Genomic DNA, 16043 nt, shown 5'->3' with positions numbered 1-16043 from the left:
CACCGAGAGGCCGCGACCGCCAACGTCGCCGCCGCCGCCGACGCCATCCATCACTTTCACGGCCCGGCCGGTGGCAAGCGGGCGGGGCCGAGCGATCATGTGACAAGAGAGACACAAAAGCAACAATGAAGGCCGATAAGCGCCGGCCGGCCGGCCGCCCGCCCGCCCGGGAGACGCCCACCTAAACCCACGCACGCGTGCACGCACGCACACGACGGCCAACAAGTGCCACCCTCGCCAACCGCTAACAGGTGGCGGGCGGGCGGGCGGCCGAGCAATCCCAAAAGATGCCCAAGATGAAAGAAAATTGCTTTGTGAAAAACAATTGCAATAACAAGTGCCGCGTTGCTTATTTCATTCCCGCAACATTTGATTTCATCAGAAAGACGTTTTATTTTTTTTACTCTGAAGTGACTATCGACTTAATTCATGCTTTTAAACTTGACAAATTGACGCATTTGGATGTCATTCATTCCAAATCTAACGAGAGGCACAAAGACGACCTTTTCCACCATTTCTTTTTGAATGCAAACATACATCAACATATCAAGAGGAAAATCTCTTTTTCGGACATTATTTTGGAGAAACGCTACGACGCGTCGTCATTCTGGAGCAAAACAAAATTGGAGGTGCTGGTGACGTCACCTCGAACCAATTCCAATTGTTTGAAGACGCTCGACTTTGCTTTGCATGGCCGTGGCGTCACCAGAGCGTCACAAAACTTTCCGCAATTATCATCATTATAATTACGGTCGACAGTATTAAGCTATTTTTATCGTTGCTACTTTATTCACAAATCCATTCCATATAAAAATAAAATATACATTTCAGAAGAGTTGTCTTATTAACGTGACACGGCGCGGTTTAGCCCTAAATAACCTTATTTCATTATTACTAATCGTCTAATCCGATCTAAAAACATTCTGTGCTCACAATAATCAGCAATGGAATTATGGGCCCACTGAGGAAATATTTTTAGGATCATACTTTTTTTTTCCGCGCAAGAATAACATCATCATATTTAATAACACTAATAGTAGTAAAGAGTGTTTATTGGGTGAAAGTGCTGACGTTACATGAATTAAATTAAATTGAGTGACGTGTTGCGTTCACGTGTCTGTACACTCAGGAATAATCATCGTCGCAATAATAATAATAATAATATTAATAATAATAATAACAATAATAATAATAAAGCACGTGTGTGTTTCTATGTACAGTCCCAACCGTATTTACAAAGTCAAAGTAAATGGAAAAAGTCTTTTTTTTTTTTTTTTTTTTAAGAGGATGAGCCGCCTGGTTCGGGTGTATGCACGACGACGAGCGCGTGCTTGTGGAGGCCGTTGAGGTGGGGAGGTTCGTGGTGGGGGGTGTGGTCAGGGTCCAAGGGTTTGTCGTAGTCGTCGTCGTCGTCGTCCTCGTCATCTTCCAAGTCCGTGCTGACCTTTAACCTTTCCGTCTGCGAGTCCTGCTTCTGCTTGGCGGAGGCCATCTCGGCCGCGTGCTTCTTCCGCCATTTCGTGCGACGGTTCTGGAACCACACCTGGCGCGTGCGCACGCATGTACAAACACACGCGCGATCATCCATCAAGAGGAACAAAAAATCGAATCAAATCATAGTCTTATAGAGTGGCCTCGAAATGTGGACGCCGCGCTGCGCTGCGCTGCGCCATGCCGTGCAGTGCAGTGCGCGCCGGGCCGCGCCGTGGCCGGCCGGCCTCCGGGAGGGAGGGAGGAAGACGTTCTGCCATGCTCCTAAATAGTGATATTGCTAGAGTTTCAGCAAGGACGCGAATGTGTTTTGGCGCGTGCATGCATGCAGGCTTGCTTGCGTGCATGCGGGCTTGCTTGCGTGCGGCTTACCTTGACCTGGCTCTCGGTCATCCCCAGAGAAAAAGCGAGTCGCGCTCGTTCTGGTCCCGCCAAATATTTGGTTTGTTCAAAAGTTTTTTCCAGAGCGAAAATTTGCTGTCCGGAGAAAGTTGGTCGCGTGTGTTTGCGCTTGCCGTCCTTGCCTTCCACCAGAACACAGCTATGCTCTGAAACGCAGCACAAAAAGCAAATAAATAAAGACATCAATAAAATAACAAGCGACATCATCATCATCATGACCAGGATCATCCACGACGCACTTTTTATTGAGGAGTTGTTAACTTTTTCATGATGATCATTTTGGTCGCAAGCGATCTTGAAAATGCTTTCCTGCCTTTGCCCTTCCACAAGATAAATCCCAAATTGCAAAACAAGATAAAAGTGGACTTTTTTTTTTTTTTTTAAACTACCCCGGTCATTCGGATGATGATGATGATGATGAGTCATCAACACGTAAGCAACTTTCCGAACATCTTCGTCACTGTCAGTGTCTTTTTTGTGTGTGCTTTGCCCCGCACAGATTTCCACTGGCCAACGAATAATTTTGATGAAGAAACATTAAAAGCACCTATTTGGAACACTGCAGCCGCAGCACCTTCATAAAAATACTTTTTTCCTCTGCGGCAGGCCTCACAGCAATCTGAAGTCATTGATTTCCAAAAAGAAACAAATGTTTGCAGTTGACTATTTTCGCCGTATTTATGATCATTTTAAATAACGTTTTGATATTCATCTGCACTTTTCTTTTTTTTCCTCCCACAGCCCTCAAACGCAACTGCATTTTCAAATCAGAAATATAACGTCGTCGAAATATTTTCAATCTCCGTCAATATGCTCAAGGAAAATAAAATGCGTTATGATTTGCAATTAAATAGAGGCGGGGACATGAATGAAAACGCGTCTAAAATGTAAAATGGATGTTACAATGCTAGAAGTCCTCCTGTTGAAAACAATTCAACTTAAAGCTATGAGAACCATCAAGCCGGTACAATCAGAAATAATACAACCATGAAAATAATCATCAAATAATCATAAAAATAATGATAATAATTAGAAACAATCACTAATAATAATAATGACAATATAATAATAACAATCATAATAATCATAATAATGATAATAAAAATTAGAAACAATACTCACGGGGCGAGCATGACGCGAAGCGCGCGTCCCTCCAGGTCGTCCCCTGCATGACCCCCGGCCAGAAGATGGGGGTCCTACCGGGCAGCTCGCTTTGCAGGGGCTTGGGGTAACGGACCATGGCGGCGGCGGCGGCCGCCGGCGAGAAATAGAGTCCGGCCGAAGGCAGCGGCGGTGGTGGGCTGAGGCTGTCGAAGCGCGGCTGCAGGGCGCTCAGGACCCCCATCGAAGCCGAGGAAGGGGCCGCGCGGGGCCGGTTGAGGATGTCGTTGATGCCGTGGGGCGTCGCCGACGAGCACAGCTGCGGCGATCCTAGGCTGGAAGACTTGAGGCCCGGCGACGCCGCCGCCGCCGCTGCCGCCATGCCGCCCGGGTTGGGCGAGGTGGTGGTCGGGGACGCGCACGATGAAGCGGCGGCAGGTGCCCCGGCAGACGGCAGCGGGTAGGCCGGGTACTGGGACTGCGAGTGGGACTGGCACCTAGAACGCGGCCGGGGCGGTGGGGTTTGCACGTCAGCCGCCATGCCGTGCAGGGCCGCCAGTGGCGGGGTGAGCCGAGGAGGTGAGAAGCCGCCGCCGAGGCGGGATGAGATGTCCTGCATCGCGGGAGCCGCGGCGAACATCGTCCGCTCCCTGCCTGCGCCGGCGACGGGGCAAAGTCTGCCCGCCGCGCATGCGACCACCGTGGCTCGGGGTCAGGGGGCGGGAGGTGTGTGTGTGTGTGTGTGGGGGGGGGGGGGATTTTTTTTGTGTGTGTGTGTGTGTGTGTGTGTGTGTGTGGGGGGGGGGGTGGTCAGTGATGTGTGTGAGTGTGTGTGGCGGGGGGGCTGCCAGAGATGAGCAGGAGAACGAAGACGAGGAGGAGGCCTCCTTCAACAAGTTGGAAAAGTGACGTCCTGGAGCCTGAGGTGGAGGGAACGGAGGAGGGCAACTTTGTGCTCTCCTCTGCGTTGATTGGACCGCCCCACGTGACGTCACGTGAAACGATCTGCCTTGCTATCGATTTGTGATCACAATCAGCATCTGAAGTCATTAAGCAGCGAAGGGGAAAGTCATTACTACTGGACGGGACACTTTCAAAATAAAAGTCATCAGCGCCTTCCCATTAGGCTTAATTCATATGAGGTCAGGTCAGAGGACTTGACACGTGGACGGACGGACGGACGGACAGACAGACAAACATCCTTCAAAATAAAAGCCGGGAAAACCAAGCAACAGGGCAAAATAGTTTGTTCCGCTCGGGTTTCCTCCGTAGGCCAGCGCCCCCTAGCGTCTACAGGACCTCACTGCACCTTGCCAAGCATCCCACACGCTTGCTGGATTCCAAAAGTGACAAAAGGGACGACGAGCACGTGAAGTCGGTGACAAGAAGGTTTGCTTTTTATTCCAAGCTACTCACTCGCGTGACAGGCATCAACTTCTGCTTGTTTAGGCACACAAAACAGGCGAGTGACTCCAACCAACTTGCCAAGAGCTGCTTAGTCGCTTTCCTTGTTGAGGTACTTCCTCATGACGGAGGCCACGTCGCCGCCCTCGCTGCCCTCGGCTTCCAGCCGCTCTCCCCTCGGCTGGTCCCGACTGCGTCGGGGCCGCGTCGGCTCACGGCTTTCCGCCGAGCTTCCGGACCCGGACGACTCCGTGGCGGAATCCCTGCCACGCCGAGTGGAGGGAGGCAGATCCCCAAAACGGACGCTGAGCGTCCGGCGGCCGCCACGTACCGAGCCGGCCAGGCTGCCGGCGAGGCTGCCGGACGGGCTGCCGCACAGGCTGCCGGCCGACCGAGCTCTACGGATGGCGGGCGGGACGTCGGACAGGTCGGAGGCGTCCCATTCGCCCAGGAGATGCCGGTTCTGGAACGTCACGCCTCGGGGCGCCGGGATGCCCTCGGAGGCCTCGTCCAAAAGCAAACTTGGGGAGCGCCGACGTTGCTCCCGGTCCTCTTCTGGGATGCTCGGGGAAGAGGGGCGTCGGGCGAGCGAGGACGCCAACAACGAGAGGCGGGGCAGCGTCGGTGCCGTTGAGCCGCAGGGCGGCGTAGCGGAGGACGCGGCCGAGCGGGGCAGGAGGGGTGAGGTCGGCTTCAGAATGCCCGGGCGCGCTTCCGGAAGTTCCCCCGATGCGACGGAGAGCGCAGAGGCCCGGCGGCGCAGGGTCGATGCCGCCGTGGGTTGATAAACGCCGAGCGAGAGCGCGCCCCCCACCTCGCCGCCGGCAGTGCCGGCAGTGCCGCCCGCTCGCCGCTTGCGAAGTCCTTCCAGAAGCTCGGACAGCGCCGACGAGGACGCCGCCTTGCTGAGTTCTCCTCCCGGACGCCCCCCCGTGCCCGAGTCGTTCTCGTCCGGGTCCTCCAAGGAGCTGCACGTGGCAAACGCGAGACCCGACTCACGACGCTGAGCGCCAAAGCTGTTCCAACGTCACTCACAAACTACTCGCACGCGGTCTTACCGGAAAGTACGCGAGCCGCAGGAATCGGCCGGCGAGCGGCGCCCCGCCTGGCCGGCGGGGGTGCCGCCGCCACGCGGCGAGGCTGTCTCTCGCCAAGCCGAAGAAGCATCCTCCGCCCTGCCGGATTCCCTGTCAGTGCAGAGGACGTCCGTGAGCAAAAGTCAGCCCGCTCGGGCGGAGCTGAAACGTTTCACGTCACCTGTCGGAGTCGCTGTCGTCGCTGGAGCGGACTTCCTCCAGGGCGGCCTGCAGGTCCACGATGCGGCGGATGGAGGTCTCCAGGTCGGCCTGCAAGGTCTGCCGGATGGCCGTCAGCTCCTCCACCTGCATCTCCTGGTGAGGCACGGAGGTGAGGGCAGGGCACGGCAGGGCACGGCAGGGCACGGCAGGGCACGGCAAGCGAGGCCGCGTGGTGGGCCTCACTCACCAGCTCCATGCGGCTTCTGCTGCTCTCCTGCTGCCGTCGGTCCAGCTCCTCCATTTCCACGCGCAGGTCCTGGAGCCGCTGCTGGAAGTAGCGAGCGGTGTCGCGCTGGCGAGCCTCCGACTGCGCGCTCTGCTCCAGCTCCTCTCCCAGGCGCACCACGCTGTCGCGCAGCCGCAGCACCAGCACCTGTTGACACGGGCGGGTGTCGGATTCCGGCTCCAGCACCAGTCGACAGGTTGGCGACCCAATGGGCTCACCTCAAACCTTTTGACTTGACCTTTGCTGAACTCCAGCTTGTTCTCCAGGTCGCACACCCGCGCTTCCTGCTTGCTGACGATGCTGCGCCCCACGGTGGACGACTCCAGGAAGCGCAGCCTGGACGCCTGCTGCTGGAGCTGTCAAGCGGGAAGGAAGGAAGGAAGGAAGGAAGGAAGGAAGGAAGGCAGGCAGGCAGGCACATGACGGACAACGCCATCTGCACGGTGGTGTTCGCGACGGCGGCGGCTACCTCCTCCTGGAGCCCGTGTCGCTGCTTCTTCACCTCCTCCAGCTCCGCCTGCAACTCTCGGATCTGACAGATATCGCCGGACGACTGCCGGGACAAAGGTGAGGCTTGAGAGGACAAGCGGACAGACCGGGGAGGCGCCAGTGAGCTACCTGCGCAATGAGCGCTTTGTGCTTCTTCATGAGTTGGTTGAGGTCGTCCTGATCCTCTTCCAGACGCTTCAGAAGGTCGACTTTCTCCCGCCGCAGGATGCAGAGCTCTTCATCTGCCTGGGAAAACAAACGCTCGCTCTCATTGGTCGCCACTTCCGGTTCTGGTTCTGCTCTATGGAGGGCAAAGATGTTTCTGACCAGAGTCTTCCGCTTGCAGACGTCCTCCAGTTGAAGGTGAAAGTCCTCCAGCTCCCGCGTCAAGGTGCTCCGCGCGGCCTCCGCCTCCCGGCGTCGGGATTCGCTCTCCTCCAACTAGAAGCAGATCCAGCCGGACTAGGCATCCGTGCATCCGGCCGCGCAAACAAACCTGACAGTGGAGTCTTTCCAGCTGCTCGGCGCTCCCGCCGTCGGGACTCTTGCGGCTTTGTCCCGCGCCCAGCAGGGTCTGGGCGTCGGCCAGCAAGGCGTGAGTCCTCTTCAGGTCTCGCCTCAGCTTCTTCTCCACGTCAAAGTCGCGGTGGCCCACCTGAAAGAGGCGAGGCCAGGTGAGGCGAGACGAGGCGCCACCGCTCGGGCGAGACGAGGCGCCACCGCTCGGGCGTGACGTGTGCACGAGACCTGTTCGCACAGCGTGGCCACCAGCGCTTCCAGGTCCTGCTTGTCGTGAAGCACCATCTGCTTCTCCTCGTATTCCTGCTCCAGCTGCATCTCCAGCTGCCTCAGCTGGCGCCATGACAAAATGACCGTGACGGGCGGGCGGGCGCCGACGACGCGGGCGAACGCGGCCGGCCACGCACCCGCCTCTGTGACGACCTGTGCACGTCCTCCAACTCCTCCTCCTTGTCCTCCAGCTCCTTCTGGTGCATCTGCTTCACCCGAGCCATCTCCAACTCGGTGCGCACGTGAACCTGAGAGAGCGACAGCCCCGTCCGTCCGCTTATCGCTCCGCCGGCGTCAAGCCAAAGGACAAGAACGGCGAAAGCGACCTGCCGGTGGCGCTCCACGGTGGCGCTCAGCGCGGCGATCTCCTCCGCCCTCTCGCTGGCCACGCCCTCCAGACGCCGCGCTTGCTTCTTCAGCTCGGGCAGCGACTCGGTTGTCAGATGGACGCTGAGGTCGCGGATCTGACTGCACAACTCGTCCTTCTGCCGCTGGAGGCGGCACGCCTCCGCTCGACTCTCCTGCCGACGCGGGCAAAGGGTCGGGCCGGGCGCGTCGGATTGCGCGTCGTCCCTCCCGCGGGCTCACCTGGAGGTCTCGGCGCAGCGAGAAAATCTGCACCCCCAGCGCGGCGTTCTCCTGCTGGCTTTTGTCCTTCAGCTCCCGCTCGCCGTCCGCCTCCGCCAACGCCGCGGCCAGCTCGCAGTCAAATCTGAGAGCGTTAGCGTTAGCCTAGCCCAGCCCAATGATATCGGAAAGTGGCGAGGTGACGCGAAGGGCACGCACCGTCGCTGTTTGCGTTCCAGCTGGTGGGTCCGATTGCGCAGGTTGTCAGTCATCACCCTGGCGTCGTGCAAGTCGTGGTCCAGGCGTCGGCTGTGGCGCTTCAGCTCCGTCGCCGCGCGCTTGGACTGGTCCAGTTGATCCTGTAAGGACGCCACCTGCCGGCCGCCGCATGCGCGCGGGCGGGCGGGCGGGCGTGAGACCTCGGAAGCGAAGCGGGTACTTTTGGTCGCAGCCGACCTTGGCGTCCGCCTGCTGCCGCGCGTCCCGCTCGGCCATGGCCTTCTCTTCCGTCTGCTGCAGACGTCGGCGAAGGAAGTCGGCCTCCGTCTGGCAACACTCCAGCTGCAGGGCCAGCTCACTCTCTGCGAACCGGCAAATAAAGGCGTGCGAGCGAGCGAGCGAGCTTGAAATGTGCTTGTCGATCAATGAAAAGTCAAACGTTTCAGGAGCCAGCCGGCTAACCGCTAGCTCTCGGGGTCCGTTCCGTGTCTCTTTGAGGAACACCACCAGCGGGAACTCAACAACCATAAGCAAGCATAACAACCGACCTGTTCCCGCCAATTGCCGACTCTCCAGCGTGCGAATCCTTTGACGTTCCACTTCCAGATTCTTTTCCAGTGTCTCCATGGCAAGCGTGCAGTGGTCCAGGCGGGCCTAAGGGGTGCAGCATTCACTGAGTGATGCTCGCTGACGGGTGGCCGGCGCCCGCTCACCTGCAGATCCTTGTTCTCCTTGCCGAGCCTCAGCCTCTCTGCTCTCTCCACGTCCAGAGCCCGAGCCACCGCGTCGCCGCGGAAACGCTCGTCGCTCAGCTCTGAGGTCACCGCCGTCAGCTGCGCGTACGCCAAGGTTATGCCAGTGCGCACGGCGCCGCCTGAGCGAGCGAGCGAGCGCCCGGCCACTAACTTTGGTTTCGCAGGCGTCCACCGTTTGTCGCAAGTCGTTGCGCTCTTTCTCGGACTTTTCCAAACGTCTTCTCAGGCCCGAAAGTTCCTCCTGAAATGGTCGCGCAGGCTTGACTCGACGTGGCCGGTGGCACGCATTGGGAATCCTCCAGTGGGCGATGAGGCCGCCTGCTTTTTTTGCCGTGTCTGCATGTGTGTGCGTGTGCGTGCGTACTTCTTTGGCCCGTAGCCTCTCGTTGTCCATGTTGACATCCAGCAGGGGGCGCACCCGGCAGAAGAGCTTCCACCAGCTCCACTTGGACACGCTGCGCAGCACCCGCAGGTTCCTCTGGAGGCACTGCACCGCCATGTGCTGCACCTGCGTGCGCGGGCCAAACAAAGGTCACCTGAGACCATGTGCCGCTGGCGCGTCTCGGCTGCCGTGGCCGACCTTGAGCGTGCGGTACTTGTGCCTGGCCAGGTGACCGGCGCAGGCCGCCTGAAGGTGGACCAGCCAGCCTGTCACCTGCAGGTCCCGCTGGGCCTCCAGGTGGCGCAGCACGCCACGCTTCATGAACACCTGACGGGAAGCCAAAAACAACAAAAAAACAGTTGAGCACGTGACAGGAAACCCCCAAAAGGGCCGGCGTTCAGACCCGACTGGCGCCGACCGCCACGCTATTGGGCTCCAGGTCCAAGTCGGCCAGCAGCTCGTCCACGGCCTGAAAAGGGCCAGAAGACGTGCTTGGTTGGCCGAAGAGCGTCCGAGGTGTGCCTGCCTGCCTGCCTGCCGCGTGACCCACCTTCCTCTCGTCGTGGCTGACAAACATGGAGGCGTAGCGCTTCATGATGGGCGGAGACAAGGCCTGGAAGTGGCGGCGGAAGTCGCTCAGAGCCATGTGATCCGGGTAGCCTGGTTACGACACAAAGCACGTGAGCGTGACAGCAAGCTGAGGTGGAGGCTGGTGGGTTGGCTGCTGGGTTGGCTGGCTGGCTGGCGGGCGGGCGGGCTGACCTGTGCGGTACGCGCGCAGCACGGCCAGCGTCTGCGCGCCCTCCAGTTGCGCTCTGAGGCGGGCCGTGTCAAAGGCGCCGGCGGCGTCCGCCTCGGTGCCGATGCACTGCAGGAAGACGGGCCTGGCCCGGCGCAGCACGTTGACCAGGGCGTCCTGATGAGGCGGGGCGCAGACACAGGCGCTCAGATAGACGGCGGGCGGGCGGGCGGGCGCAGGAGTGCGTGGGGCGGCGCTCGCTCACGGCCTGCAGCTTGACGGCGATGCACGGCGAGTGTCTGCGCAGCGCCGCCGTGCCGGCGCTCAGCGTCTTGCGGACGATGCTGTTCCTCTGCAGGGAGCGCTGGCTCCAGCCCTCCAGGCCGCACACGCCGCCGCAAGCCGGATTGGCCCGCCCGCTTGGCGTGAACAGCGACTTGACCGGTACGCTGGGGAGCACGCGGGCAATGGCGACCTATCGTTTGGTTTGTGCACAAATTTACCGCTACTCACGCGTGGGAGTTGCGCAGCAGTTCGCCAGCGTTGCCGGCGGCCGGATTGTCGCGCAGCCTGTCCAACCATCCGCTGAGGTCGTAGCGGACGCCGTCGCTTCCCGCCAAGTGCTGAACTTCACAGTGCAGAGGCTGCTCGCATTGACGCACTGGAGGGAGCCACACGCGTGCCGCGTCATGGTCATCCGTCACGCTCACAGGTCACCCTAACGCTTACCGCTGTCGCTGAAATGACGGCACACGTGCTCCAGGGCGGCGCCCTCGCCGGACGCGGGCGTCCACATTTCCTCGTCCAGCGCCCACAGCAGACCGCGAGGGGCGTCGCCTGCCGCGCGCACCTAGCAGGCAGGCAGGCAGACCGCGTGAGTGACGCCGCCACCGGTGTCACGTCGGTTAGCCGCTCGCTCAGCACACCTGAGGAGCCGGCTGGTCGATGGCGGACACCACGTCGGCCGGCTTGCTCTGGGGACATTCCAGCTCCACCTGAACGTTCTCCTGCGCGCATTCAGCCCCAGTGTGACCCAATGTCGCCGTGTCTGAGCGATTGACCGGCAGATGGCGTCTTTCACCTGCGCATAGATGTCCTGGCTGTTTGTGAAGGTGTGCGCGTATCGATAGTGCGCCAGTCGTTCTTGCAGGTAGTTGTGACAGAAGTCGCTCAAGTCGGCCGCTCGCTGCTGCGCCGCGTGGCGAGGGTTCCTCAGGCCTGGCGCGTCCGCCACCATGACCGACGCCAGCGCCAACTGCTGCCCGCTCAGGGATCTGCGTGCACGTGCAACATATGACACTAACATACAGGTGGGCGGAGCCTTACACGCACGCACGCACGCACGCCCACACACACACACACACACACACAGCCTTTATCAACCACCTGTTGATGAGCGACACCACGGCAGTGAAAAGTTCTTCGTAGAGAGCCGACGCCATCCCTTCGAGGCACTGCGCCGCCGTCAGCCTGGGACCTGACGGCAAGAATGAGGTCACGTGATCACGGAAGGAGCCGCGCCGGGAAGCGAAGCGCAGACGCCTTAGCAACCTGGTCCCACCGGCCGCTAGCACAAATCAGCGCGCGATAGCACGAGGCTCACCCTCTTCAGGCTGGGACACGTCGCTGTGTTCTCCGGCGCTCCCGGTGGCCTTCCGCAGCAGATGCCTGAGGTGATGCTTGAAGACCAAGGTGTGAAACTCCTCGCCCTCGCAGCCTAGCACAGAGCTAGCTGCCTGAGCGCTGTCAAAATTCAAAAACTGTCTCCGCCCCACTGGTGGACACACACACACACACACACACAATTAGCCTTCGGGTGAGCGAGGATGAAAATAGTTGACAAAGATCCGATTAAGAACACTCGTGAGGATGGTGGACGCCCCAAGGGACGCTGGATGTCAACATCATCGAGGCCGATGCTCTCGGCACTGCTAACGGTAATGCTCGCAAGAGAGCCATTTGGATGACAAAGCAATGCTCCTGCTCGTGCTCCTGCTCCTGCTCGTTCTCCTCGTGACGGTGGGTTGAGTGGTGAGGCTTTCTACCACACGCAGACCTGCTGCTTCAGGATCAATCATCTGCAATTACCTTTGCAGGCCCCTGCGGCCCCCAGATGGTAAATCCCGGCCAGTACGTGCCAGATGGCCTTCTGCTCGCTGGCGCTGAAGCCCAGCGTTTCCATGGCGACCAACAGCTTGGCGAAGGCCACGGAGGCTCGCTGTTTTTCCTCAACCTGGCGACAGACGGACAGTTGGCGGCGGGAGGGACGGCGGCTCAAAGGGCGCCGACGAGGCCGATGCCGGCCGGGTACCTTGGTAGGGGGGGCCATGCCAAAGGCGTGCCGCTCGGCAAGCTGATGGAGCTGCAGCTCCGACCTGACGAGGAAGCCGCTGCGTTAGTCTTGGCATCCTCATCCCTATGGTGCCATTGGCATCCGGGCAATATTGAGAGCGGCCTCTTTCTTTAGCATCATCCAGAGACAACTCAGCGCCGTTGACCAAAGCTGGCGTCGCGGTCCGCTCCGATGCTACGGCAGCCTTCGTTAGCACTCGCCTCATCTCCGCGCTTAGTCCCGCTAGCAGCTGCGAGAAGACCAGGAAGTTGCTCTCTCCTGCCGTCATCTGACAAACTCGCCATTTGTCCAACATCACGGTCTGAGGCGGAAAAAGACAAAGGTCAGTCTCGACGTCCAGGGTCGGAGCCGTTGGCGACGCGGTTGCGCGCCTGCAGGTGTCCGGCGGCGGCTCGTCCGGCGTGGTTGAAGTCCAAGGAGAAAAGCGTGGCGAAGCGCGACGAGGCCTCGCTGTGCGCCGAAGTCACGCAGCCAAAAGACTTTAAGACCGTAAACATGGCCTGCACGCGAGCCACTGGAAAATAACACAGCAGCAGCAGCAACAGTAGCAATAGCAGTAGGCTTCCCAATTTTCCATCATGGCACACGTGTCGAGTGTTAGCGTCGGGGCACTGACCGCTCATGTTGGGTCCGGCGGTTCCGGCTTGCTTGAGCAGCGCCACGGCGAAGGCCCGGCAGGCGGCCGTCTTGCCGGTGCCGCTGCGACCCACCGCGCACACGCAGTGGTCCCGACGGGAGTCCACGAGCGACACGTACACCCGCTTGACCAGGGCGGCCAGAGCGGGCGGAGCGTCCCACCACGCCTCGCCAACGCGGGACTTGGGGGCCTGACGGCGCAAAAGGACGCCGAGCTCACACGTCGCTGACGAGCCAAAGCCAGAGCCAGAGCCAGAGCCTGGGCCCCAGCCCGGGCCCGGCCCGCTCACGCAAAGCGCCGTGCGTCACCTTGCTGGAGGTCTGCAGCGGAGGCCACAAGTTGATCAGGTTGGGCCCGGCTTGGGTTAGCGGCATGTTAGCCCTAGCGCGGCTAATTAGCGTGTGCAGCACGCTGCTCTCGTTGACGCTTTCCAGTTCGCTCAGGTCCTCGCACAGGTCCAGGTGGGGGGGGTTGCACTGAGGGTGTTGCCATTTGTTCAGAAAAGACTTTGGAAAAGAATAAGACGGTTGCACCGTCCCACCGACCTTGTCGACGCGGTCTTCGGCCACGTCTATTAGCGAACCGTCGGCGTGGAGGCGGAGTCTCACGTGGCCTCGGGGGAGATCGGGCGTCCCTTCGTCAGGCTTCAGCAGAGTGGCTGCAACGCGGGATGGTCACGTGCTCATGATGGTCAGCCTGGCACGGAGCCGCCGTGCATTTCCTTACCCAGCGTGAATCCGTCCTTGTGCACGTACCAAACGGCGCCTGCCTCGTACCACACGTCCTTCACCTGACAAGCGCACGTGCACACACCCGGGCTTTGTTGCTCGGCCGACTTTCTCTGGCTGATAGCATAGACCGGCGCATGCAATGCAAAGGAAAGGAAAGGAGGAGCGCTCGGCAAAAGCTAGCATTGGAGCGAGCGGCCACATTGGAGAGAGACTACCTACTTTTTTTTGCTCTATTTGTTTGGGCTGGGCACAATAAGAAGAGAAGAAGTACCTCTTGCCTGTCACCTTCCATTCCAGCCGCGTCCGCTAGACTTCCTTCGGGTTCCTGACGTTCCTCCATTTCCTCCTCCCGCAGAACGGGCTCGGGGCTCTCGCTTCCGGCGGACGCCTCCCGTCGGGTTTCCGTCTCGCCGGCGCTCCTCTGGGATGAGGGTGGGCGGGGCGAGAGGGCGGGGCCGGCGGCGGCGGCTCGCTTCTCTGCTCGGAGCAGCATCTCCGCCTCCAGGATGGGCGGAGTCTGGTCGGGAAGCAGGAACTGCTGCACCAGGTCGTCGCTTAGCTTGCTCGGCTGCTGGAGGGAAAACGACGAGCTGCTAAGATTTCTCCACGTGCTGCCCCCCCCCCGACACGTACCGTTTTGTCATCTTTGACGTCGGGCTCTTTTTGCTTGCTTTCCTTCTCGGAATCTCGCACCAGCTGCTTGAGGAAACCGCCCGGGAGGGCCGAGAGAGGGGGCGGGGGGACGGGGGCCGGCGCCGGATGCTTCTCCTCCTGAATCTGCGGCCGCGTCGGCCGTCAAAGCACAAAGCGGTAGGATGCGGACGGATGATCAGTAGTAGTGGCTTGTGAGTCACGCGACCACGCTAGCGAGTTCATGTTCCAAAGCTGTGACACGAGGTTAGTCTGACTACAATTGTTTGGAACATTGACCTCGTGACTTTGGAGCTGGACAACACGGTCCTGGTGACTATGGAATTATTGGAGCACACACAAACAAACAAACACGCACATGCATGGAGCGCACCTTCTTTTCCCAAAGTTTTAAGCGTGATGACAGCGCCATGTTTGTGCGCCAGTGACGGGTGGGTGGGTGACTGGGTGGGGTTGAAGGAGTGCAGGGGGGGAAAGGCGGGGTCAGAGGCACGGCCGTCCGGTGGATGTCACAGACCTGACGGCGACCACATGTCACACACGTACGTCAACATCGTCCCGTCCCAGTCATGCCGCTCGAGTTTCAGTCAACACGTTTTTAGCCGGACGCTTTGATCCCGGAGGGGCGGGCACTCATCGAGACACAAACCGCATGGTGTCAAAGTCCCGTCTCGTCCCGGCCCGTCGGGTCACCAGGGCTTCGATACCTGTTTCCAATGATCAGGTGGGTTGTGAGGCTCATCTAGGCCCTCTCGAGAGAGAGAGCGAGCCCCGCGTGTTGACACCTGTTTTCTAAGATTGGATTCTTTACTTGACCATTGGATTCTGATCCGTTTGGAATTTCAGATAGTTTCTTTTTTATCTATCGATCTCCGGCAAGGTGGAATTGTGACGCCGCCCGCCCGCCCGCCTGCCTGCCTGCCAAAGGCCCTGCCCCTTTTTCTTTCTTTGGTGGCGAGCGAGCGAGCGAGCGAGCGCCTGTCCGTCCATTTTGTTGGACTTTTCCTTCCAGAGAGGTTGACGGTTTGCAGCTCATGGTACAAGCGCGCGCGGCGAGGCGAATTTTGGAATGGAACTCAGGCGGCAGACTCTTTCATTTGGGCCGCTTGGCTCCTCCCACTTCACCCGCCGGGTAACCGCAACCGTCGAACAATCCAAATCTCGGTCGAAAAAAGTGACAAGTCGAGTCCAAGTTAATTGCAGTCGAAACAATTGAGCGAGGTTACCTTCAAAGACGTCTACTCGAGGAGAGGATTCGACGATTGGACGGATTGAGCGAGCGAGCCGTTCAAATGCCTGCCTGCCTGCCTGCCTGCCTGCCTGCCTGGCGTGTCCGAGTGGCGTGACTCTTGACAAGCAACAGACATGTCCTATAAATAAAATCCGAGGGGGGGCTGGCTGAGAGCACTTTTTTTTTTTTTTTTTTTTTCTGGAGGGGTGCCGCCCGGTCGGCAGGCCGGGTGCCGACGGGTCTGTTTGAAACGTGAACGCGTCAACACGGATGGGGAATGTTCGAGAAGCCCGAAACAGTCCTCATTTGACGACTTTTGAGGGCCGACGCTCGGCATGTTTGGCTGCCCGGGTAAACGGACCAAGGCCTCACACGAACGAAATGAGTGACGGCCGCAGCTGGCTCACGCGAGGAACGAAGGAAAGGAAAGGCGGGGGGGGGGGTCATGTGAGGCGGCGGCGCACTTGTCACGCGCACGCGCAATGCTGCTTGCTCATGAGCCATTCTTATCTGATTGACAACATGGTTCATAGATGAGCTGTATCCCAGAACCGGTTTGAAAAGCTTTTACTAGCCAA

At 59.4% G+C, this 16043-nt stretch overlaps 2 protein-coding genes across 9 annotated transcripts; both read right to left on the bottom strand.

Annotated features, from left to right (window-relative positions):
* Positions 1 to 964: 964 nt before the first annotated feature.
* On the bottom strand, positions 965 to 3634 carry LOC147048582 (homeobox protein Nkx-6.2-like). Its single transcript, XM_085926464.1, has 3 exons — positions 3016 to 3634; positions 1864 to 2039; positions 965 to 1543 (listed from the first exon to the last, which is right to left on the bottom strand). Exons 1-3 carry the CDS (start codon positions 3632 to 3634, stop codon positions 1280 to 1282), a joined length of 1059 nt encoding a protein of 352 aa, XP_085782590.1. The 3' UTR covers positions 965 to 1279.
* A 735-nt stretch (positions 3635 to 4369) lies between these two features.
* myo18b (myosin XVIIIB) lies at positions 4370 to 15993 on the bottom strand. Of its 8 annotated transcripts, none has more exons than XM_085927086.1 (42): positions 15461 to 15993; positions 14608 to 14751; positions 14217 to 14360; positions 13855 to 14154; positions 13579 to 13642; positions 13398 to 13510; positions 13161 to 13328; positions 12832 to 13042; positions 12587 to 12729; positions 12416 to 12516; positions 12174 to 12237; positions 11951 to 12095; positions 11466 to 11636; positions 11249 to 11339; positions 10944 to 11136; positions 10789 to 10869; positions 10592 to 10712; positions 10376 to 10523; positions 10128 to 10311; positions 9886 to 10039; positions 9674 to 9783; positions 9527 to 9592; positions 9322 to 9450; positions 9106 to 9249; positions 8893 to 8982; positions 8700 to 8819; positions 8535 to 8640; positions 8224 to 8348; positions 7987 to 8141; positions 7789 to 7912; positions 7527 to 7721; positions 7338 to 7448; positions 7159 to 7263; positions 6908 to 7066; positions 6739 to 6852; positions 6541 to 6657; positions 6392 to 6475; positions 6141 to 6278; positions 5884 to 6069; positions 5656 to 5789; positions 5457 to 5585; positions 4370 to 5366 (listed from the first exon to the last, which is right to left on the bottom strand). In XM_085927086.1, exons 2-42 carry the CDS (start codon positions 14644 to 14646, stop codon positions 4490 to 4492), a joined length of 6153 nt encoding a protein of 2050 aa, XP_085783212.1. In that variant the 5' UTR covers positions 14647 to 14751; positions 15461 to 15993; the 3' UTR covers positions 4370 to 4489. The 8 variants fall into 8 exon arrangements, with proteins under 8 accessions (XP_085783212.1, XP_085783214.1, XP_085783210.1 ...); XM_085927088.1 differs by having other exon boundaries at positions 13855 to 14151; XM_085927084.1 differs by having other exon boundaries at positions 12587 to 13042.
* Between the last annotated feature and the right edge of the window lie 50 nt (positions 15994 to 16043).

The sequence above is a fragment of the Syngnathus leptorhynchus genome, chromosome 12 (assembly GCF_054491065.1).
Source record: "Syngnathus leptorhynchus isolate UIUO chromosome 12, UIUO_Slep, whole genome shotgun sequence".
Lineage (NCBI taxonomy): Eukaryota > Metazoa > Chordata > Actinopteri > Syngnathiformes > Syngnathidae > Syngnathus > Syngnathus leptorhynchus.
This window is presented reverse-complemented; position numbering and strand designations above follow the sequence as displayed.